Genomic DNA, 23,723 nt, shown 5'->3' on the forward strand with positions numbered 1-23,723 from the left:
GGCTTCTCACTCTTGTGGCCTCTCCCGTTGCGGAGCACAGGCTCCGGACGCACAGGCTCAGCAGCCATGGCTCATGGGCCCAGCCGCTCCGCGGCATGTGGGATTTTCCCAGACCGGAGCATGAACCCGTGTCCCCTGCATCGGCAGGCGTACTCTCAGCGACTGCGCCACCAGGGAAGCCCAAGATTTCACCAGTTTTATAAGCACTAACGTGTGTGCGTGTGGCTTCATATAACCACCACTGCACTCAAGAGACAGAACTGTTCCATCACCACAAGGCTCCCTTTCCCCTTTTATGGCCACCATCCCTTCTGCCCAGTCCCCAACCCTACCCTGGGCAACCACTAATGTGTTCTTCATCTCTGTAATTTTGTTTTTTTCAAGAATGTTATAAATGGGATCATAGAATATACAGCCTTTTGAGATTGGCTTTTTTTTTTTTTTTTTTTTTTGCGGTACGCGGGCCTCACTGTTGTGGCCTCTCCCGTTGCGGAACACAGGCTCCGGACGTGCAGGCCCAGCGACCACAGCTCATGGGCCCAGCCGCTCTGCGGCACGTGGGATCCTCCCGGACAGGGGCACGAATCCGTGTCCCCTGCATCGGCAGGTGGACTCTCAACCACTGCGCCACCAGGGAAGCCCGAGATTGGCTTCTTTTTCACTCACCATAATCCCCTTGAGATCCATCCAAGCTGCTGCCTGTTAGAAAGGTCTTTTTTTTTTTTTATAGTCAGGCTATAGTTTATTACAGCAAAGGGATAAAAAGCAGGATCAATAAAGGAAAAAGGTACATCAGGCAGAAGCTGGAGGATACCAGGTATAAGCTTCCAAGAGTCCTCTCCCAGTGGAGTCACACAGGACATACTAAATCCCCCAGCAATGAACTGCAGAAACACATGCAAAATGTTTTCTTCCAGGGAAGTCTGCTTGAGCCTAAGAGTCCAGGGTTTTTATTGGGGTAACTGCAGTGGTAACTGCAGTTACTGAAACTTCAGACCTTCCAGAAGGAAAGCAGGTGTTCACCATAAATCACATTTTTTACACAAACTATCCACACAAGCTGGTATAATGTGGTTCAAGACGTCAAACATGCACAGTGCCCTAATCAGTTAGTAGCATAGGGAACATTCTAAGACCTCAGTTCCTAGGAGCCAGCCAAAGGCTAGTCATACAAGTAGGCCCTTCTGAGAATGTACAAGATTTGAGTAACTCAAGGCTGCTGGGTTAATTATTTACTTCACAGATAGGAATCAAATTATCGTGAATTTAATGTACTATATATATATATGATAAAGCAGTACATTATAAAATACATACATTAAATTATAATTAAATGTAAATAAATATATCATAAATGCTATAAGACATATCATACATATGATAAGCAGTACATTAAATGCAAGGTATTATTATTATTACAAATGAGTAATGAGGGCTAGAGCTGTCCTAGGGTGTGACTGAGCAGAGTAATAATGGACATTTGCGAGGCAACTCCTCAGAGCACTGAATGGGAGGCTGTGGAAAAAATCCCACTGAAGAGTTTTTCTCTCTGATAGAGATAATTTTGTCACTAGAATCATTTTGTCCCTCTCCAGTTTGACACCATACATTCTTATCATTAGCTACGTATTTCTTGGGGGGGCATGCACAAGCTAAATTGTTCCACCACCCACGATGGAGTTTTGGCAAGGATGTGACCCTTCCAAGGAAGGTGCAGAATTGAGCCTCTGGAAAAAGGCGTAGACAGGTGCTTCCTAACAAACCCTGAGCAAGGCTCAGTAAAAGACTGTGATTAGTAATATGATGACTAATACCAACAGTGAATTTGAGTCTGAACTGAATTGAGATGAATTTATGTGAACCTGAATACTGTGGGAATATCATTTTGAGCTAAATACTGGACTAGATGCCCAGCCAAACCCTGATCTTTTTTTTTCCAAAAAAAATGTGCCCTCTAAGGATGAAGAAAAAGACTATGGAGATGAAACTTGGGCACTGTGCATTAGAATGATTTCCTTGTGGAGAGGGGAGGAGGAGGGTCATCCTGAGGAGGCACACTTACCCATGCCTAAAAGCATTTACCAAGGGATAGTCTGTATTATCTGAACCCAGTTGGTGGTGGCAGCCAGTAGACTGGAGAGCAACTTGGGGGAGGGTGGATCTTACAGATGGACAACAAGCCTCCTGATGGAGCTTTGGTGAGAGAGTGCATGTTAGAGTATTTTAGCTGCTGTCGGCCTCCTCCCCTGCTTTATACCTGCGTAGCTGTTGTAGTTCCCCCCACCAACTGCCCAAGAGGGGGACCTGAGGCAGTTGCCCTTATTCTGCATATAAGATAAAACCAGCTCATTTGTATTGCTGGTATATTCTTAGAAAGGTCATTTTTGATGATGATAAAATGATACCTTTAACCAGAGTACCACCAAGGAGCTCCCTGTTTGGTGATTTTCCGTTTTTTTTACTATCCACCAACAAAGGAAACCTTGTGTCCTTTGTGTGGAAACAGTATCAGTAACTCCAAATATGCAAAATTTCCCTAACACCCTCATAGATAGGACAGTATTCTATGGTGGTAAACAAAAGATAAATTTGTAAATTCAGATGTGGTCTATTGACCTTCTCAGATCCAAAGTTTCAGGAAGGAAAAAAAGATTTCCTCATCCTGTTGAAGTGTGCACACTGCCAAGACACTGGTTCTGTTTCTTGGGTCTCCACTGATTCTTAAAGTGATCGGTAGAGAAGCGCTCTGGGCTTCTCTAAAGGTTTCCTTTTATCCAGAGCCATGATGGCCATTTTGCCCATGGACCCCAAATTGCCCCCCAGAAGACAGATCTCAATTCTGCTGCCCTTGAGGGAGGATCTCTTTTATGAAAACCTGCTTCTCTGGAGAATTCTGAGAAATGGTAATTTCTGAACATCCCACCCTCACTGACCACATTTCCATTATAATCATTGTGAGGTTATCTTTCGAAGATGCAGGAATGAAACCAGAAGTTATATGAAAGCTATGTCTTTTAGAATAAACCAAATGTGTGTAAAAACTGTCCCAAAGGCTTGAGACAAGAGTGACTGACAGTGTGGGATGACAATAATGACCCTCACAACATAGCACTTCTGTTTGCAAAGGACTTTCAACACCTTGTGACACTGGCCCTTATCCGCTGCTGGGAGAGGCAGGAAGGGGTCGTGGCCCCATTCTCTCCAGAAGGCACCTGACAAAGACCTGTCTGTGAGTTAATGACCAAGGTGATATGCCTGGTGTGCAGGACTCCTCACTTGACTGTGCTATAGCCCCCGATGCTCATTCAGAGGAGCCACACACATACACATGTGCAGAGCCAGGAGACAAAGGCTTCCCATTGTTTCTTCGAATTAAAAAAAAAAAATTAGTTGCCATGAATTTGTAAAGCTTGAGGGAAGATCTTCTCAAGTGAATGAACACAGACTGCAATGCCCGCTGCTCAGAATGCCCTCCCCAGCTTTCCCACCAATGCCTAAAACAGAGCCAGGCACAAAATACATTCTCAATGAATGTTTACTGAATGGCTGAATGAGACATGCTAGCAAAACTAAGACTCAGTCTAGACCCACTCCTTATTATAACACAGCTCACAAAAGCCCACTGGTATTGTGTGTGGAAAAAAACATGGAGCAAAGTTTGAAATGGGCCAGTTGCTACCGTACTGCTTTAGTGTATATCCTACTGGAGATCTTGTCACACAATTGAAGGACAGACTAACAGGGTAACACCACAGTGTACACCTGTCTGGTAAGACCTGCTGGGCAGGGACAGGACCCTGGAGACAGCAGACCCTCTCTGCCACCCTCCCAAATCCTGGCCCTAAAACACAGAGACTGGAGGGGCAATGCAAGGAGGGAGTTTCTGAAAACCCCATTTACATCAGTCCCTCCTGGGAGAAATGAAATGAAGGAGGCAGACAGATAATGTGGGACAAAAAAGGATGATAAAAGGGAGAGATCTGTATATTCTAGGGTCAGAGTAAACACTTTTATTATAAATTAGATAAGTTTTGCTTTAAAAGAAGGGAAGACTAGGAAAGAATTAACAGCGTGCCATTTAAAAGACTTAATGATCACAATGATCACCAATGCTAAATGAAAGAGGCATGTTTCCTGCCTAAGGAGATAATGAAAGGCTACATAATCTAATATGATATGGCAGTAGCCTGGCAGGACCTAATACCACCCACCCTTTAGGGCATTCTAGCTATTCAGCAAAGAATGGGTGAACGTCTTGTCCTGTATAGTCTGTTCTAAAGCACAGAAGCAACTCAATTCACTTGGTGAAGTCAGCAAAACCCTTACTCCCAAACCTGACAATGCCTACTAAGATAAAACTGGTGTCTCTTAGGCGTATAATTGCAAAATTCTAAATAAAACACTAGCATATAGAATTTAACAGTATGTTAAAGGTTTACTACCCCATGGTTAAGGTAAATTTATCCCACAATAGGCTATTAGGCAATCAATTAATTGGATGTAGGTCATGACAACAGGGCAAAGGGGAAAATTAAAAGCAAAGGATACAACACCATAACAATTGAAGAATGGATGTTAAGTAAAATCTACCTCCCAATTCCTAAGACGAGTTCTGGTAAACAAGGTTAGAAGGCCACTTCCTTAACATGACAGGGAATATCTACTGTAAACCAAAAGCCAACACCATACCTAACAGGGAAGTGTTTCATTTAAATCTGGAAATGAAACAAGATTGGCTGTTGCCAGTATTCTTTAACATTACATACGGTTTTCTAAGCAGTATATTAAAGAAAGTAAACAGACACAAGGGCATTACTATCAGAAAGGAGAAAATTTAACCTTATTTGCTGATCATAGACTCCTGGAAAATCCAAGAGGATTCTACCCCTTAAATGAAGGAGGAGAGATTGGTAGGGAATCTGGTTAGAAAATAAGGAAGTAAATTAATATTAAAAATTATATGCCAGATATTACCAGTCAAAAATTATTAAAGAAAAAAGATTCCAGTCACAATAACAAAAATAAAATGAAATGTGGCAAGATTACTTGAGAATAATCTTAAGAAATGTGTGGGACCTACATGAAGAAAATTACAAAACTTGCCCAGGCACGAGGGAAGTCTTGAATGAATGGAGAGACAGATCATGTTTTGGAATGGAAGCCTAGATGCAGTAAAAATGTGAAACTTTCCCAAGTTAATTCTAGGTTTAACCAAATCTCAATCAAAATCTCAAGGACATTTTGGGAGAACTTAACAGAACTATGCCAGAGTTCTACTGAGAAGAATAAACAGGTGAGAAGAGCTAAAATAATTATGAAAAAGAAATGAATGCCACTTCTCAGAGGCCCCCAGATAAAAGCATGATGTAAACACAGCATCCCTAGGCTGCCTGGCTTCTGCAAGCTCCTTTGAAACATCCACAGAAGTCACAGGAGACCTCTGAACACAAGGTCTGGAGAACGGGCCCAGAATAACCATCAAGTCCTCCTGCACAGCACCTTCTCACTTCATTCCCGTTTCCACAGAGAGGTCCCAAGTGCAGATGCCAAACGCTGGACCCCACGGCTGAATAATGCTCAACAAGAGGCTGGAGCACATGCTGCTCAGTAGTAACTGGTCAAGCAAGGCCTCCCCACCTACCTGCCCAGAGCTCCGAGGTTATGTGAGGGGCCATGGGAGCAGCCATCACCATCAGGGCGCAGAGAGCATCCTCAAACTCAGGGCTGTGGAGAACAACTCTCTGAGAAGCTTGCTGAGGAACAGAAAAGAACAGCAATGTAAGAACACTGAGGTGTACAAGATAAGCCTGGGTAAGAAAGGCCATGAATGTATGTGAAATCCAGAGACACAAACAGGCAGGAAGAAACCCTCCTCAACATCATTTTTGCTCTGGGCAAAGAACTTTCCCTATTTAATCATAGTATTAAAAATAGCTGGAGCAGCAACAGCAGATATATTACTATTTGTCTTTTTGGCCGTGCTGCGCGGCTTGCAGGATTTTAGTTTCCTGGACCAGGGATCGAACCCGTGCCCCCTGCAATGGAAGTGCAGAGCCCTAACCACTGGACCGCCACGGAATTCCTGAGCAGATATACTGTTGACTGAGCATTTAACCACGCCCACGGTCTGATGCTAACGCATTTGGTTTTTACTACCCTTTGAGGGCAGTATTGTTACCCCATTTGACAGATTAAGCAGCTAAGGGTTAGAGTGGGAGAGTCATCTGTCCTGCGTACACGGTTAACCAAGAGATGGAGACCAGATTAGAATCCAGGTCGGTCCTAATTCTTAACCACTCAGCTATGTTTCCTATGTGCACAGAACCAGTGGGAAATACAGAGACTAGCTCAAAGGTTCTGCAATGTGGAACCTCCAGGACAGGGGTCCTCTTGCGCCCCTCAGGGAGCTCAGGGCTCCCCATTCTTCGACAGTTCCTGCAAACACTCAGTGTCTTCCTGAGGTGTGGCTAATCAGTTAACTCAGTCACACCCATTCACTTTATGGGGCACCTACTATACATCAGACTTCAGAGATAAAACGTCCAGAAAGGCATAGTCTCTGCCCTCAAGGAGCTGCAGGCCACCTCACCACGTGACTGGAGGCCACGCTCCCTCCTCGGTTACCAGCAAATGAGCACAGACGGGCCACCTACCGAGAGGGCACTGCTGAGTCCCATCAGTTGAGAAATCGCAGAATTCAGTGAGAAGTCCTCTGTGAAATGGGCAGTCACCTATTCGTAAAAAGTTGAATTATTCACTTTATTCAAATTTCCTTTAAGCTTTCCATAAAAAAACTAAATTATCCAAAAAATGTGAAACTAAATGCATGTAATAAAAGATATTTATAAATGTATTCACTATCTTAAATAGTCCCTTTATGTTTCGTCAGCACAAAGTTTTTTTTTTTTTTGCTGTACGCGGGCCTCTCACTGTTGTGGCCTCTCCCGCTGCGGAGCAACAGGCTCCGGACGCGCAGGCTCAGCGGCCATGGCTCACGGGCCCAGCCGCTCCGTGGCATGTGGGATCTTCCCGGACCGGGGCACGAACCCGTGTCCCCTGCATCAGCAGGCGGACTCTCAACCGCTGCACCACCAGGGAATCCCAGCACAAAGATTTTTAAAATCAAAGTCAATGTTGTTTCCACCACTCAAGACTGTTACTCTTCCCCCATATTTGGGACAGTGTTGGTTCCCATAGTAGGTGCCTAAGAAAACACTGATCATTACCTGAAAAGGAGGCAGGACCCATTTGATGAGCAAACATCAAAACGATAGTAAACAGGAGATGGGGTAAAGGATGTCACCTCTCTGTGGTTACATGACTTCAATTCACAGTGAAGATTATTGGTATACGGGATAAGGTTAGTTTTACATTTTCAAACACGGAGTCAACACAAGAACACAAATACGATTTGTCAGCTTTTTCCTGTTGGTGCTTTTCAATTTTGACCATGGGCAAAGATATAGAAAAATAACACATCCTTAAGATGTCCAGAGTTTCCAACTTGTTGAAATAACCCAATTCCATTATCTGACAGAAGAGAAGAATTTGCCAAATCCAAAGAGAAAAATATGGGGTATGAAAACGATCATTCAGGCATCACTCAGATCACTAAATTCAATTCCGTGAGCTCTGTTTCTCTGCACTATAGTGGAGAGGATGAAAATAAAGCTGAAGAAGTGTCAATAAATGAGACCATGCTGGACCCAGGGCCACTGCAGGTTATACAAACCAGAGGAAAAGCCCTGCTCCTTCAATGTAATCAGTTGCCAGAGTCCAGCGAAGTGACCTTGGCTAACTTTCTAAGCTTGAATCAGCACAACTTAAAAAAAAAAATTCAGCCTAAGGAGAATTTGGGGTATCTGGTACCCATTAAAAAATAGCTTCAGATTTCCTAAGGGCCTTCTTTCAAAGATATATGACATTTTTTCACAAAGTTCTTAAAAAAGGTGAATGTCATGGTATTACAGCAGACCTCTAGATGAACAATTTAAAGGGATGCTATCAATGAAGAATCTTTTAAAATGATTTAGACAATAATATACTCTTCTCTAAGAAGATAAAGTGAACAATTATTTTACCTGTAAAATTTAACCCACAATAACTCACGTGAACATTGTGTAACAAAGTACCTGAGTGGGAAAGTACTCGCTATTCTGAGTATCAGGGAACTCTGCTCTGTTCCTCACTGGTTGTGTGACTTTCATAAGACATTTAACCTCTCTGTGTCTCAGCTCTGCCCACAGATGGGATGATGAGGAGGCTAAAGAAGAGAGTATTTTCCAGCCCCTTTCAACTCTAAAATTCTGTTTCTGTTTTTATAACATATACAGTGTGTCATCAGTATGATATTAAATTTGGTTCTCTACCTGGATGTGTTAAATATGGAAACATGGAAAGTGGGCAGCTTCTTGAGATCCGGGATGGATAAATGGGAGGCACCATTAGTGGGAGCCATTTCCTGAGAGCATCTCTGTTCATGACAACGTTTGCACTGTTGCTCCACCTTGGTGAAATACCCAAAGCAGTAAGATCAATTAATCAAGGCAAGTGGGCCACCATAATAAGAAAGGAGGAAGACCCAGAGTGCCCACCCCAAGGCAGGGTGAGCCACACAGATCACGAGGGCTCAGTTACAGAATCAACCAGTGTCCCCTGGAAGGTTTCTGACCTGAGAGATGATGGAGTTCTTGTACTCCCACAGCTTCCTGCCCTCGGCTTTCTCCTCGTTACTCAACAGCTGAGGCCTGGGAACCTTCCCAGAAACCCTGGCCTCGATAAATCGAGTTGCCAAGGACCAGAGACGCTGCTGCCATCTCAGCACCCCAGGGAGAGCGTCGGCTGAGTGTAATGTCAGTGAATGAGAGAGAGAAAGAGAGACATGTGAGAATGATTGGTTTGGTTATACCTAAGTGACAAAGCACCTGTGAATGAAGAGACACTTCATTGTGCCCGGTGGATCTCTCCAAGGGCACGGAGAAGGGTCCTTCCTGGCTTCCAGTGTCTGGGAACTCAGACCAGGACTGACTCTATCATTTCTTAGAGCTCCAAATATTCAGAGTACAGGATGGCAGGGCTACACAAAGGGTTTCCACCAACTGTCACTGGCCCACAACGAGCTTAGAAGCTTGGGCCAGGATGTGCATCAGGGCACTGCCTCCTTGGTTAAGAAATCTTGCTGTGACAAAAGTGTCCTCGGAACTAACAGTGTGCTTGGAGACAGGGTTGGCTTACACTGGTGCAGGTGCCCCATCTCACGTGGACAGGTAACATGCAGAGGTGGCAGTGGTCCACAGACCGCACTCTGAGCTGCAGTGCTGCACAGTCTGAGGTGTTTTAACACAACCCCTGTCCTCGCCAGATCCGTGTGTATCACATATTTCAGATGTGTTCATCAAATCAGCTGTTCATCTGATCTGGAGAAGTTGAACAGCTTCACCTGGTGGCCCTGGTCACACGGCTAACCAAATTAGGGCCAGTTCAGGCCTTTTACACTTTAGCCACTGGACTAGACGTTCTCAAGCCTGGATGCACAGCAGGATCTTCTGGAAGGCTTGTTAGAGACAGATTCCTGGAGCTGGTCCCACAGGGAGGGCTGGGGAGCCAGAACCTGGGCCTGAGTGTCCCCAGGGATTCTAGTTCCAGGACTGGCATCTGTGACCACTGCTCCAGACCACACTTCTCACTAGAAATGGTGTGTTGAACTGAACGGTGATTCCAGGCATCTGATTTCTTTTTCCCGTAACACTTGGATAAGACCACATGAAGGAAAACTGAATTACTGATTACTGTTGGCCAGCTTATTCTAGGATATCCAGATACCTGAGATTATTCTACCTCACACCATTTTAGGTCTAAACAACTTTGAAGGGACGAATCTCCCCTGCGGGGGCCTCTGAAGGCTACTGTGGGTGACTGAAGAGGTCACAGGTAACATCAGGACCAGGCCCCATGCGGGGTTTTCTGGACTGGTGACAGGCAATGACACCATTCTAGAAAAAACCTTTCAGGTTAGACCAAAAGGGGACTGGCCTCTGTGGACCACAGTGGGCCCAGGAGTACCACAAATGCCAGTCTGGCTCAAGGAAACGTTTTCAAAGTGGGATCCTCGAAGAACCTGCATGAGAACGCCACAGACTCACTGAAGGCAGGCTCCGGGGCCCTGGCCTGGGGGCTGGGTCAGCAGGGCTGTGGTGAGGACTGGGAGTCTGCAGTCACAGCAAGCGCCCCCAAAGGTTGGACGCTCATTACATCTGAGAAAACTGGCCTAGGAATGGCACAGGATGTTGGGCAAACTGCTACTTGCCTCACAGAGCTGATTCCTAGAACCCTACTATTGACTCAGCAAAGACATTTCCTTCCTTGAATTCCTTTGGCACCGAGGCGGTTCACAGAGGAGGCAGGCTGGGAAGAGGAAGGTGACTTACTTTTTACATCCCACAAGATATCCTTCTCAGGAGGGGCGGCGAAAAGGATGTAGAGCCGGATGGTGTCAATGCCGTACTGCTCCACAACGGCCTCGGGGTCCACGCCATTGTGCTTGGATTTGCTCATTTTCTCCCAAGTCACCTCTAACTTCTCCCTCGTGTTTGCATGAACAGGAACAGAACCTAGACACCAGAAAATTGCAACAGTAGGGGATGTGTGATGCCGAATTGGTTCTGTGACAGTATATTCAATAAGAAAATACTGGGTGAGCAATTATAAGTGTCAATTTAAAGAATTCCACTAATTCATTTAACATGACTCGTTCTCTCCCTCTAGACATCATAAAAATGTTTTTGTTTTCAAATGAGTGAGGCCCACCTCCCATAACAAACCTTCCTTTTTCTCAATCACAAAACAACACAAAGTAATTTCCCTTTTATTTTTTTTTTGCGGTACGCGGGCCTCTCACTGCTGTGGCCTCTCCCGCTGCGGAGCACAGGCTCCGGACGCACAGGCTCAGCGGCCACAGCTCACGGGCCCAGCCGCTCCACGGCATGTGGGATCCTCCCGGACCGGGGCATGAACCCGCGTCCCCCGCATCGGCAGGCAGACCCTCAACCACTGCGTCACCAGGGAAGCCCAATTTCCCTTTTTTAAAAAAAGTAAATTACTTATATGCAAAAAGGGAAGTGAAAAAGGATAAGGAAGACTCGCATATTGCTCTTCCCTTTATGGATTCAGGGTCTCCTTTGGAAACTGGCAGATGACCAGTCAGGGTCTCCAAGCAGTAAAGCACCTGAGAGGTCACTTCACCTGGGGGCTAGTTCCCCCGTCCGTGTTGAAGTCACCAGAACATGATCTCGCAGCATCGAAGCCCATGCGTGGAGTTAGCTTGCTGGGCTCACAGTAAACGCGGTGTCCCGTTTTGCAGCCCTGTTCTCTGTCTCCTTTCCACCCACACACCATCGGTCCACACGGTGCTGATGGAGGAGGCCTTCCATGGCCATGTTTGGAGGAGGTGACCTTGCTGCCAAGCTCCAGTGGCTGGGACCAGGAAGGACATCTGAGAAGGCTAAGCTTCCTTCTCAGGAATTGGAACTAAGAGACAGAAACTCTGTCTCAATGGTGTTGGGCACTGGAACCAGAAGGTCCTAAGGAGCTGGGCCAAGACGTAGCTCTGCGGCTGCCAAAGGTCACTCTGTAAACTGAAATTAGGGAGAGCAGAATCCAAGCCTGGCGGAGGAAGGAGAACATGGCAGAAGAACAGAGAGGGGCAGGGAGAGGAACTGGAGGCTCAAGAAAGAGGAGAGAGGAGTGGTCTGGCGGCTTCCTACATGTTGTACTTCCTGCGGCTGGGTTTGGGCGATGTCCCTACATCCCTGTGCGAAACCTGCCTTTGCGTGGATTTCTGTTCCTTCCAGCTAAATACTCCCTCTAACAGCAACCAAACTCACTCCCCAAGGGACCAGTGTATATACCTACAAGCCAACTCCATATTTCATGAGAGGCACACCCACTAAGTAGACAGATGCCTGCCCTTGCTGATCCACGTCCATATTCTCCCCCTGGGGGCAAGTCTGCATGGGAAGGGAAAAGATGTTCACAACAATGCTTGACCCTGTGACATCAGAGCAAAGGGAGACTGAAGTCCTGGAAGATGTTTTATCCAAGCTGTGGTGAGGATCAGGGAACCACTGCCCCCTCTACCCCACACCCCAGTCCAGGCTGCAGCAAGCCTTTATAACACTGTTGTGAAAATTAGGAAAAAGGCATCTTTCTGGGCAGAGAAGTTGAGAAGTTAGAAAAAGGTGCCCTCTCTTGGCAGATGTGGCCCTGAGGTGTATAGTTGGGTGAGTAGCTGGATCTCGGGCCCTGCTCACCCCCTCAGCCGGTTGCCTTTGTACATTGCACAGACTGCACAGTCATACGTAGCAGCCCTGCCCATGACACAGACAGCCCTTCACCAACAGCTAAAAGTTATGTGTCCCCTGGATTTAGCTCCTTTCCCTCTGGCAAGTGTTGGAGAAACACTGCCAATTTCTGCTTCTCCAGCTTCCTTTTCTCCCAAGGACCATGGTGACCCTTCCAAACCCTGAGGAATTACTGCTTTAACTAGGTAATCCCATTGCCTGCTTCCACCTAAACCTTCTCTCTAGTGTTCGGCTTGGGAGCCTGCCTACCGTTTAAGGGGTTGTGGGGTTTACCTAATTTCATCCATTAAGCATGAGTTATTCTAATTTTAACTGCCAGAGTTTCTCACAGCCACCTCCCAATTTTCTGACACGTCATTTATTTGTATGCTGGGTGCACGTGATACACCCTCATCATGCCACCTAGAGATCTTTGAGGATGAGTGAAAACACAGGGTGGTAGGAAAAGGCTCGGGAAAGCTGGGAGAAGGGGAAGTCCAGGGGGTCAGGGGGAGGAATTCCACCAGGAGGCCCAAGTAGACTGGTGGCCCCTGACGTTCTGAAATGCCCCTCTAGACCACGTGGGGAGATGTGCCGAGAATGCCCCAGTCTTACAAGAATGTCTCTTGGGTCTGGGGGCTCTGTTCCTGAGATGGGCTGTCGAACACAGGCTAGGACAGGAGGTGATGCCAGAGTTGACTCCATGTTATATACAAAAGAAAACACTTCCAGAAACTGAACTGACACTTGAGCTGGATGGGATGGGGCTGAGGGCAGCCAGCCTCAGCCTCAGAGGGCACCAGCCCAGAGCCAGCTGAGGCTTTGAGACCATGAGGCTAAAGGGTCACTCGCCTAGATTCCTGCCCAGCCAGGGCCTGGCAGCGTTCGCCTGCTTGGTTTTCTGTGAGCACCTGGATGGGACTAGATGGGCCATTCTTACCTGTGAGATCTACTTCCTCTCGCTGTAGATACTGTCCAGATGGTAGGCGGAACGTCTGCCCCTTGACAAGGCCTTGGGCCAGCAGTTTATGAAAAGGCTCTCTGAGGAAAGATAACAAAAAAAGAAAACTGGTGGGGCAGGGATTCAAAGCATCCAGAAAACAGCAGTACAAACCTTACCAGCTGATGAGCAGAGATAACTGCCCTGCATGAAAACTGGCTGACCAATGCCACTTGTAAATCCAACTTGAACAAATGGCTCCTTACAAATAAGTGATAAGGAAATTAAGTCAAATCAGAAGAAGTTAACTACTTTCCAATGTGGCAAAGTGGAAAGAACATCAGGCCTCACGTCTGGAAGGCCTGGATCTGAATCTCTGTTCTGCTTCTCAAAGACTTTTATGAGCCCAGACAAGTCACTTACTCTGAGCATCAGTCTGCTCCTCTGTAAAATGGGGATTTAAAAAACCTGCCTCAAAGGGTTGTTGGGAGAATTAAATGAAATGACTGCATGAAGATACTTGTAAATTTTAAAGGTCTATACAAATGTCAGTTATGCTGAGCCCGGAGTAATGAAGGGCTCAGGAGGATGTAGACAGGTTTACGTTGGGGTTTTGCTCGTTAAGATTACTCTTTCCTTAACTTTTATACAGTGCCTGCTTACATTCTTTTTAAAATTTTAAAATCGTACAAATTATATATGAATATGCCCTTTCTCTTCAAATTCAAACACCCCTGCCCCCGCCTTCCCAGGCCTATTCCCCTCTGATGAGGCAGTTACTATCAGTCCATACAGATCTATTTCCTTTTTTTTTTTGGCTGCTCCAAGAGGCTTTCAGGATCTTATTTCCACAACCAGGAATTGAACTCGGGGCCCCAGCACTGAAAGCACAGAGACCTAACCAGTGGACAGCCACGGAATTCCCCAGATATATTTCATTTTTAAACATCTATCGAGCATTTTCCATATGGGTGGCTTACAATTTATTTATAGTGCCTATTTTTTTTTTTAATAGTGCCTATTTTTTTAAAAATCTGTTTTAGGGCTTCCCTGGTGGCGCAGTGGTTGAGAGTCTGCCTGCCGATGCAGGGGACACGGGGTTGTGCCCCGGTCCGGGAAGATCCCACATGCCATGGAGCAGCTGGGCCTGTGAGCCATGGCCGCTGAGCCTGTGCTCCGCAATGGGAGGGGCCGCAGCAGTGAGAGGCCCGCGTACCGCAAAAAAAAAAAAAAAAAAAGCTGTTTTAGTCACACCCTTACTGGCTGAATAATGAACTATAGATGTTTTCTCTTAAGAGGACAAGAAGGGGTTGACCCTCCTACTGAAATTACTTTGTCTCAGATTTGAAATTGTTACTCAGTTTTGAAGCATGTGAGCAAGAGCTATTCCAAACTCCAAGTATTTGTGGAAACCTCTGCTGAGAGCATGTGCCGTATTTCACTCTTACAAAGCAGAAGGTAGGAACGTCTGAATGAGGGGACAGATTGATGTTTTCCACCAATATCACCCCCAGCATGACGAGCCTATCGATGTACAAACCCTCGGGTGCTTCAAGCTCACTTACATGGAATGGCTTTTATTTAGAGGCTCAAAAACCCAATAACCTCAAAGAGGCCAAGCCGACCACAAACCCAGCCCTAGTGATGGAGGTAGAGGGCGCTGTCTTTGTTAATTTAACAGGATCTCATTTCACACTCGAGGCTCATGTAGATGAACCCTGATACAAGGTAAGGCCTCTGGACAGGCCTCTGATTTGTACACTGTGCAGCCCCTGTCACAGCAGCTGTGTGGACAGAGGCAGTTTAAAGGAAACTTTCTAGTGGATTCAGAGGGACAAAGTGGAACAAAGAGGCTTACTGGGAAAAAGATGAAGGTCAGCTAGAAAAAAAGGACTCCTGCCCTTCGTATTTTAAAATCTTGTTATGAGCGTATGTATGTATGCATGTGTGCATGTGTGAGTTTGGCGGTATGTGTGTGTGGGGGGGGTATTTTCCAACGTGGAAAAGACCCATATATTTGACATCAAATGGAAATGTAACACGTATTTTTGAAGCCTCAAATTATTCAGTGTCACAGGGCCCATCCAGCATGGTACTGTGTTAATTTGGAAGAAATTTCACATGTGCATACGCATAAAAATAGTCACCCCATTGTTCCGGCTCTAAGATCTATCTTAATAATAACCTCTTTTGAGTCATAAAACTGCCTTCCTTCCACCTCCAAGAAATTCCACCAGCAATGTCACCATTGGCAGAATGACATCCTTTTGTGCCACATCCCAGCAAGATTCCCAGAAAATGTGACTGATGGAAAGATATGAAAAATGATTTAAAAATACAATGCACTTGGATCTCATGATGCATTTTAATACAGAAGCACCTTGAAGGGGGAGCAATGGTGTCTGGGGTCCCTGTTTCTCAGGAACACTGGCACAGACTCCGCGGGAACCTTGTGTCCTCGGGCCACATGAGCCGTATCCAGGGTAGGTTGGGGTTTTGATGCCCGAGGACCCAGATCGGCATTTTCCTCAGGAAGCTCAGGGAATTGTACCCACAGACCAAGCATGCAGTTCTCTACCATCAGTCCCATCTACCTTCCTGGCCTCTCCTCTCACATCTAAATGCCCCTGCTCCTCACAGAGGTCACAAGGACACTTGACCATTCCCAGAATGTGCTGTGCTTCCTAGGATTCAGCAGGAATGCCCACCTCAGCCTGGGTTCCTGGGGAAACCTGGACCCAACCTTTACCACTGAGCTCAGGCATCCCCTTCTCCGGTGGCTGTCCCTGTACCCTGCACACAGTCCCCTTCACGCAGCTCCGAACCCTCCTTTGTGCCCTGCCACGTCCAGCACACCCTGCCGTGAAGAGCATGACCAGGTTGCCCTGTGATTACAACATAAATACCCGTCCGCCCCCCACCCTACCCCCACCGTGGCAAGGAGCATTCTCTTGTCCTTCCCTCTATCCCCAGCGCTTAGCACTGTACTCAACAGACAACATGCTCTTTAAACATGTTCAAAACATGGATGGATGGATGAACAAATGCGAATGAACAGACAGATGGTGGGATGGAAGGAGGAAGACACGGGATGTTTGGGGCTGCCAGCTCCTGAAGCCATCTTTGCCTTCTATCCAATCTGAGGTGGCACCTGGATTTTAACCTCATTACAGAAACAATACAACACAGTTTTAAAACAGAAGGAGAAAATTGTATGGTTACGTTTCACTGGGCAGATGAAGAGACTGATTACAAAGCAAACTGCACAAGTGTTCTACACAGAAGGGATGCCTCCCCAACCCGCAGTGGCCATCAGTGGCTCGACGGGACTGATTTCTCACACGCCCAGGATGCACGTTTTTGAGCACTAGCTTATCTTTCAAGAATCTTCCTCAAATAATTTTACATGCTGCTGCCTAACACAAAAGAGACAGACTGCAACCTTGTCCCTGCTGTGCTCAGTGGCAGGAGGATGAATTTGCTGTTACCGTCTTAGGCTCTAGTGTCCCTGTACCAGTTTTTGAGGTTTTTCCTCTCTTTTCTCACTTTGAGTACATGGCTTTGGTCACTCTCAAGAGAAAGAAAAAAGATGTCTTTGGGATGGAAGGAGGGAGGGAATAATCTGGATCCCAAAGATAAAAGACCAGTAGGATGATCAAAATCAGTAGCGTTAAGCCTCCAGAAGGGGCGGGGTCAGAAACAAGGAGCTTGTTCTCCAGTCTTGCAGGTTATCAAGTGGCGCAATGCTTCCCCCTTCTGGGAATGGACAGAATTGCAACCTGCTGGAATCTTGACCCTAACTCTAGCCTTTCCGCCTAAGGCTGCACTTCTCAGACCTCATCTTTTACAACTCTCTCTTCTTTTGTTTTTTGTTTTTTCGTTTTTGTTTTTGTTTTTGTTTGCGGTATGTGGGGGTATGTGGGCCTCTCACTGTTGTGACCTTTCCCGTTGCGGAGCACAGGCTCCGGACGCACAGGCTCAACGGCCATGGCTCACGGGCCCAGCTGCTCTGCAGCATGTGGGATCTTCCCAGACCGGGGCACGAACCCGTGTCCCCTGCATCGGCAGGCGGACTCTCAACCACTGCGCCACCAGGGAAGCCCACAACTCTCTCTTTTTTAAAAGTAAACTTTTAAATGAGGTAAAGCACACATACTGAAAAGCATATAATTCCTACGGGTAAAACTTGAGGAATTTTCACAACATAAACACACCTGTGTAACCAGTACCCAGGTCAAAGATCAGAATGTGACCTACTTTCTGAAGGCCCCCTCCTCCCACTTCTAGGCAACACCTCCCCACCACGGGCACCACCAGCCTGGCTGCTAACACCATAGATCAGTTCTGCCTGTTTCAAAACCACTTCTAAGCCTTTCAGAATGAGGGATCTCAGGGGAGCGTCCACACTGGAGGCCTTCTCCAGAATGGCAGGCGTACCCTCCTCACACAGCAGCACACCCAAAACAAGGCCTGCCAGTTAAACGAATAAATCTTAATTTCCAAAAGTTAGCAACAACACAACTTGATAGCTGAGGCTCATCTGGGCTACCTTCTTCTTCCAAGGCTGAAGCACTACAGGGCTGGCTGGAAGTGTCATCTAGTGTAGGGATGGCAAGACTGCCCCAGTGCCCCTCCCGCCCCATCACCGATCCATGGCAGCACTTCCTGGTGGACTCAGGCCGAGGCTCAGAATTCTTGGTATCACGTCCTCAGAAAGCAGAGTTACGCCGTGAAATCTATCATTTATTTATTCGGCAGGTATTTATTGAGTGCTGACTATGATTCCGTCACTGAGCCAGGCATTAGGGATGTCATGGTGGGCAAATCAATTACTGCCCTCAGGGAGCCAGCCTGTCTGCTATCACTGAACCAAACCAATGCCTGACCACCTCAGAGCTGGGAAGGAGGAACAGAGAGTCCAGTCAGATCTGAAGATCAACTCCCGCCACATCAAGTCCAAACTGCCGGCTTGGCCATCGGACTTCTATCCCTCCCTTTTCGCTTCCTTTGCTCTTTCTACATGTTGCCCATATGCGTTTCCATGTCCTCACTCACACACTGTTCCCTGAAGTGCTATCAAAACTGCCCATTTGTCAAAACTCTACTCCCCCTTCCAGGCTTGACTCAAATGCCACCTCCACTGTGAAGGCATCTCAGGCCCTCCTGGTCAGAATTAGTTGCTCTTTCCTAGGTGTGCCCAGTGTTGTGCCTGTGACGGCATTGGGCAGATACTACATGTTACTGTGTATTCAGGTGAGTTGCATTGCTGCCCGTCTTCCTCCTGAGAGGGAGGAGGAGGAAGAGGAGGAGCCGTGAAGACCCCTCCCAGCACCAGTTCATAGTAGATGCTCAATTAATGAAACTGGTTTGAAATGAATGAATAAATAAATCTGCCAGCAGCAGAGGGGGGGACAATGTGGAGGGGACAAGAGATGAAGGAAGAAAGGGGATGAAGAGTGAGCACTCGACGCTATGGCTTCCAGGTGGGGCCAGAACCTTTTTGCAGACAGAGGCACACTCAAAGATTTCAAACTCTTTCTATTTCAAGCCCTTGGGAAGATCAGCAGGGAATGAGAGTGAGAGAGAGAGAGAGAAATTCTACAGTGGGGAGGGGCGCTTCCCAGGTCCTGGAATCCTGCTCACCCCCCAGTGATTCTCCCTCCACTCTTCCAGGGCCAAAGGGCTCTGGGAAGCTGGTTCTTATTCTATCCATCCTCAGGTGTAGTTTAGCCCAGAAAGAGGAGTCACATTTGTATTTGAGCGGCAACTGGGTACAGAGCCCTCTGAAATTAATCAAAGAGCTTACAGTAAAATGGGTGGCCCAAGACATGGTCATAAATCGCCACCACCACAAGGAGGAGGCATGAAGTGTGATATAGAGAAGCACGGTACATGGGAATGGGGGACAAGGGGACATCAAGGGCCCTGCTAGACTTCGAGTCTAGTCCTTCTGGAGCAGAGATGACACCACATTGCCAGGTTCATTACTCAGATTCATAACAATGTAACTAATGTATTTTCCATTTGTTCATTCATTCATTCATTCAACAAATGGTACCTGGGAACAAACCTGTATAAGCAAACAAGTTATTCACGCATCACAATGACTGTGTATAGCAGGGAGCTTTAGAAGAAAATGAAGAGTGAATGTTTTTAAAGTCTGGGAACAACTTCTCCACTGGGTTAAGATGATGGCCACGCCTGGGCACCCAAGCTTCTACTTTCCTCCATTTGAAGGTAAAAGGAAGCACTTCCAGCAAGGTCAGGAGTGCAAACGGCACTTTCTCTTGTAGGTGGCACCCTCCTCCACTTTGGGTGGGTCATGCTGCTGGTGCCCGCAAGGGACCAACATGACCAGGCCATGTACCTGGGTCCCAGACCCCTCCGAAGGAGCCCGGGGACACCTGTCCAGCCAAGCTATGTCCCAGGGACCCACCCGCCCACCATCTCCCTGGTCACTGCTCCCACCCACTCTAGCTCCTGGGCCTTTCTCAACAGCCCTCCTCCAAGCTTCCCTCTGAAGGGAAAACTGGACAACAAACACAAACCAGGGAACAGGGGGGTGGACAGTATTAATGCACTTTCGTCTTGTTTGAATTTTTTTAAACATGCATTTGTCCTTCTACGATATTTATTTACTTATTTATTTAGCTAGTTAGCTAGTTATTTTTCAAGAGAAGGAAGGATTTATCATTACTGGCAGCAAGTAAGGAGAACACCGGGGATCTTTCCCAAAGCAGCGTCTCCCTGAACAGCAAAATTGGGAAGTTTTTTTTTTTTCGGACGCACAGGCTCAACAGCCATGGCTCACGGGCCCAGCCGCTCCGCGCGGCATGTGGGATCTTCCCGGACCGGGGCACAAACCCGTGTCCCCTGCATCGGCAGGCGGACTCTCAACCACTGCGCCACCAGGGAAGCCCGGGAAGTTTTAAGCTAAGGGTACGTGCATATTCATGACTTCTGTGATTTTTAAAATAAATTAAATTAAAAACAAGAAGAAGAAAGTGAAAAGTCTGTAACTGTAAACCACCAACAAACCCCTTCTGACTCTGAAGCCATTAAAGGTAGAGGCGTTCTGCAGGGCATCTGCCTTGAGGAAGGCCTAGATGGTTTCACTTTCATGAATACAAATTTGTGCTCTTTGCTGAGCCAGCTTTCTTCTCACTCCTTCAATACCACCCCTAGAGATGGATTACCTTTTTTTGTACCACAGCACAGCTATATGCCATCAGAATGATGAAAAGGGACGGAATCTTCAGTTTCCTTGATAGTTTGGACTGCACTAATTCAGAAATTACAATGAATACCTGCTGGTCATTGAAAGGCACCTTTGTTCAAGGAAGGAAAGAAGGAAGCAAGGGAGGGTGGGTGTGAGGAAGGGAGGGAGGGAGGAAGGTCACTAATTCTTAGGATTAACAAGGAATTTCAGAACATAGATAGGCTATTTTAAGCACCCTTGTAAAACTCACTGCATAAAGGAATGCATTAACGAAGATGGGCTAAAAGAATCTCAGGATCCATCAGAGCCCTAACTAGTCACTGCAGACGACATTTCCCTACTTAAGAAGACCTGGAGAGCCTGCTACCCACTCTCCTGCCTGGTCAGGAGGCTACTATAGATCTGAAAAGAAGAAAACAGAAAGCCATGGATCTCTGAAAATAGTTTCTAACTGGGATTTTTCAGACTAAGTTCACCTTGCTCTTCATCCCTGCCCTGAGTCTAGGACCATCATGTTCACATAATTAGCCCGTTTCTAAGTATCAAGACATGGCTCATCTTAAAATATCACGGTTTCCATTTCCTAGCAGCCAGCCAGGGGCATGGAAGGAAGCCTTAGCATTACGGCGAGACTCAAGTAAGGCTTTTCTTCTCTTCCTTTGCCTTTTCCCAATAGTTCCATTTCTGGTGTGATCAGAAAAAGTTCCCCGGACCACGGATGGGGGCCTGCTGAGCTCTCAATGGTCAGCAGGTGGCTGTTAGCACGGGAGCAGCAGCTTCCGACACCCCCCCGCTCTTCATTGTTTGCGAACTGCAGGGAGAAAGTCGATTCAGGGAATTTAGTGTCTGAGTTGTATGAAAGAGCAAGAACAAAAACTGACAAGATTCCGTGTTACAGCTGTCTCTCACAAAGGGGGAGAAAAGGCTTCCTGATCCCAGTTCAGTGGAGATGAACAGAGACACGTACCCCCACCGAGCGTGCCCCTCTGTGCCTTCCAGCATCCTGGTGACGAGCAGCCAAGACTGGTGCCAACCTCATACTCACACTGGCAGGCCCAGTGCACTTCCCTGCTTCAAAATATAAACTGTAAACGACTTTGCTTTATTTTCTGTTATGAAGTTACATAATCATTGGATAACATCTGGAAAAAAATCCATTAAAAAATAATAAAATCATCAATAAGCTCATCATCCAGAGAAAAATAGTGTTAGCACGCTGACATAATTTTTTCTAGTCTTTTCTCTTGCTTTGGGTATGTGTATTGGTATGTGTGTACATATAAAGACACAGATAATCAAACTATCTACAATTTTCTATCTTGCTTTTTTCACTTCTCATTACTAAGATGTATTTCTCCATGTTATTCAACATTCTTTGTACAAGAATCCTCCCTAAGATGGGGTATACTTTGCCCTTTCTCAGCATTTTGGAGCAGTTAGGTTCAGGGTATTTAGCTACTTGAAGTAATACAGGAACGCTTTGCTGTATAAGTTTGCATTTCTGATTATTTCTTTAGGATAGATTTCTAGAAGTGCAAGTAGTGTCCAAAAGTGTGACTATTTTTAAAGCTCTCACTATATACTGCCAAAATGCTTTTCATGAAGCCTGTTCGCAATTGCCTTGTAGTATATGAGAGAGCTGTTCTCATTGGGATGCTATACGGAAAACAGTACCTCACTGCTGTTTATTTTGTATTCCTTTTGCTACTAGAGAGATAAACATTCTATAGTATGTTTATTGGTCACTTGTATTTCTCCTTTTGCAAATTTCCTGTTGACATCAATTCCAGCTTAATCATTAACCTGGTGTTTCAGACACAAAATAAAGGCACTCGCTGTCCCATGTGATGGCATACCCAACCCAGAGGCCAGTTTCTTATAAAGGGTAAAGAGACCTTCTGAAAGTTCAAACTGCAGACCTAAATGTACCAGTGATGAAAGAAAGGGCCAGGGCTCTTTTAGGAACTAGGAAGATTATTAAATCTACATAAACCTTTACTTTTATATTGATATTTGAAGACATTTAACCAGAATCATAGAGTGAAAAGAGGGCTCAGAGGTGACTGAATCCCTAACCTATGAGGCCACTGAGAACCAAAGGGGTTAGGTCTCTTGTCCACACCGCTAATTACAGGCCCATGTGATCTCGGGACAGAGGTTTTTTTGGACTCCCAGTCCAGAGCTACTACTTGAGACAGTGGCCACGTGGCTGAGAAATGAAAACAAAAGTGAACAGTTGTAGTCTCAAATCCCTTCTGAAATGACAACGCTAATCAAAAAGAATACAGAAATGGACATGAAATTCCAATTTATACACATTTCAGGAAAAACAGCTAATAAACAGAGAGAAATACACACATAAGGTTGACAGGTTTCAAAATTTCCTCTTAGGCCAGCTTGATAAAATTGTTTGGAGGCTTTAAAAAATGTTTAATCAGAGAGTTCTGAATTACTCATCACAGAAAGTAGATGATTTTCATTTCATCTGAGGCCAAGTGGTTTACCAAAACACCTCTGATAAACAGGTAACACTCAGAAACAGTTTTCAGAGGCTATTGTTGCCCTGATGTAATGTAACAGGAGTAATTCTGACAACTGTGCTGAGAAACAGAAATAAGATGACTTTCTGCACCTTCCTCAAAAAAGTCAGCCTTCTAAATACTTAAAATAAATCTCCCTCTTTTTGGGGGGTGGGAGGGCATGGAATAGAACATACCATCTTGTGAAGAATTAAAAAAATATATTGCCTAGGTCTATTTCCATTTATACCATACAGCTGTTCCTTAAAGTTGATGGTAAGGCACATACCAGGTGGCCCTTGAGGATTTGCAAATTAGAAATTTATCTGAACAGAAACAAGTCACATCCAAAACTGTATTTTAAATTATGTCGGAATGCTACAAACATTTTTCCTCCTTGACTATAGTTTTAAAACACTGTAAAGAAATCAGAAAAGTAGCCAGGGCCTGTCCTACACCTTAAATTAGTGAGCCGCTGAATAATTTATTTACTCATTCATTACTTCTACAAATAATTGTTCCAAAGCTGAGAAATGTGCCCTACTGTTAAGGAGCCAGAAGCCATTTATGGTCTTTGTTTCTAGACCTACATGAGAAGGAAATATTTCTCATGTTGTATTTGGCCTTTGAACTAAACCTCTCTCTATCCAACTCTCCTTATCCCAAGAAGAACATTTCCTTTGAACAACATAAACTTTTATCTGTTT

At 45.9% G+C, this 23,723-nt stretch overlaps 1 protein-coding gene across 8 annotated transcripts in view; it reads right to left on the reverse strand.

Annotated features, from left to right (window-relative positions):
* Nucleotides 1–23,723, reverse strand: part of LARS2 (leucyl-tRNA synthetase 2, mitochondrial) — a 336,746-nt gene that overhangs the window by 76,461 nt on the left and 236,562 nt on the right. For all 8 annotated transcript variants that reach the window (XM_060307180.2, XM_060307179.1, XM_060307178.2 and 5 more), the window contains 5 exons: nucleotides 13,279–13,379; nucleotides 10,428–10,610; nucleotides 8,672–8,841; nucleotides 6,654–6,731; nucleotides 5,642–5,753 (listed from right to left, as the gene is read on the reverse strand). In XM_060307180.2, the coding sequence (XP_060163163.1) occupies nucleotides 5,642–5,753; nucleotides 6,654–6,731; nucleotides 8,672–8,841; nucleotides 10,428–10,610; nucleotides 13,279–13,379 (644 nt within the window). The remainder of the gene's footprint in view (nucleotides 1–5,641; nucleotides 5,754–6,653; nucleotides 6,732–8,671; nucleotides 8,842–10,427; nucleotides 10,611–13,278; nucleotides 13,380–23,723) is intronic.

This window comes from Globicephala melas, chromosome 11, assembly GCF_963455315.2.
Source record: "Globicephala melas chromosome 11, mGloMel1.2, whole genome shotgun sequence".
Classification (NCBI taxonomy): domain Eukaryota; kingdom Metazoa; phylum Chordata; class Mammalia; order Artiodactyla; family Delphinidae; genus Globicephala; species Globicephala melas.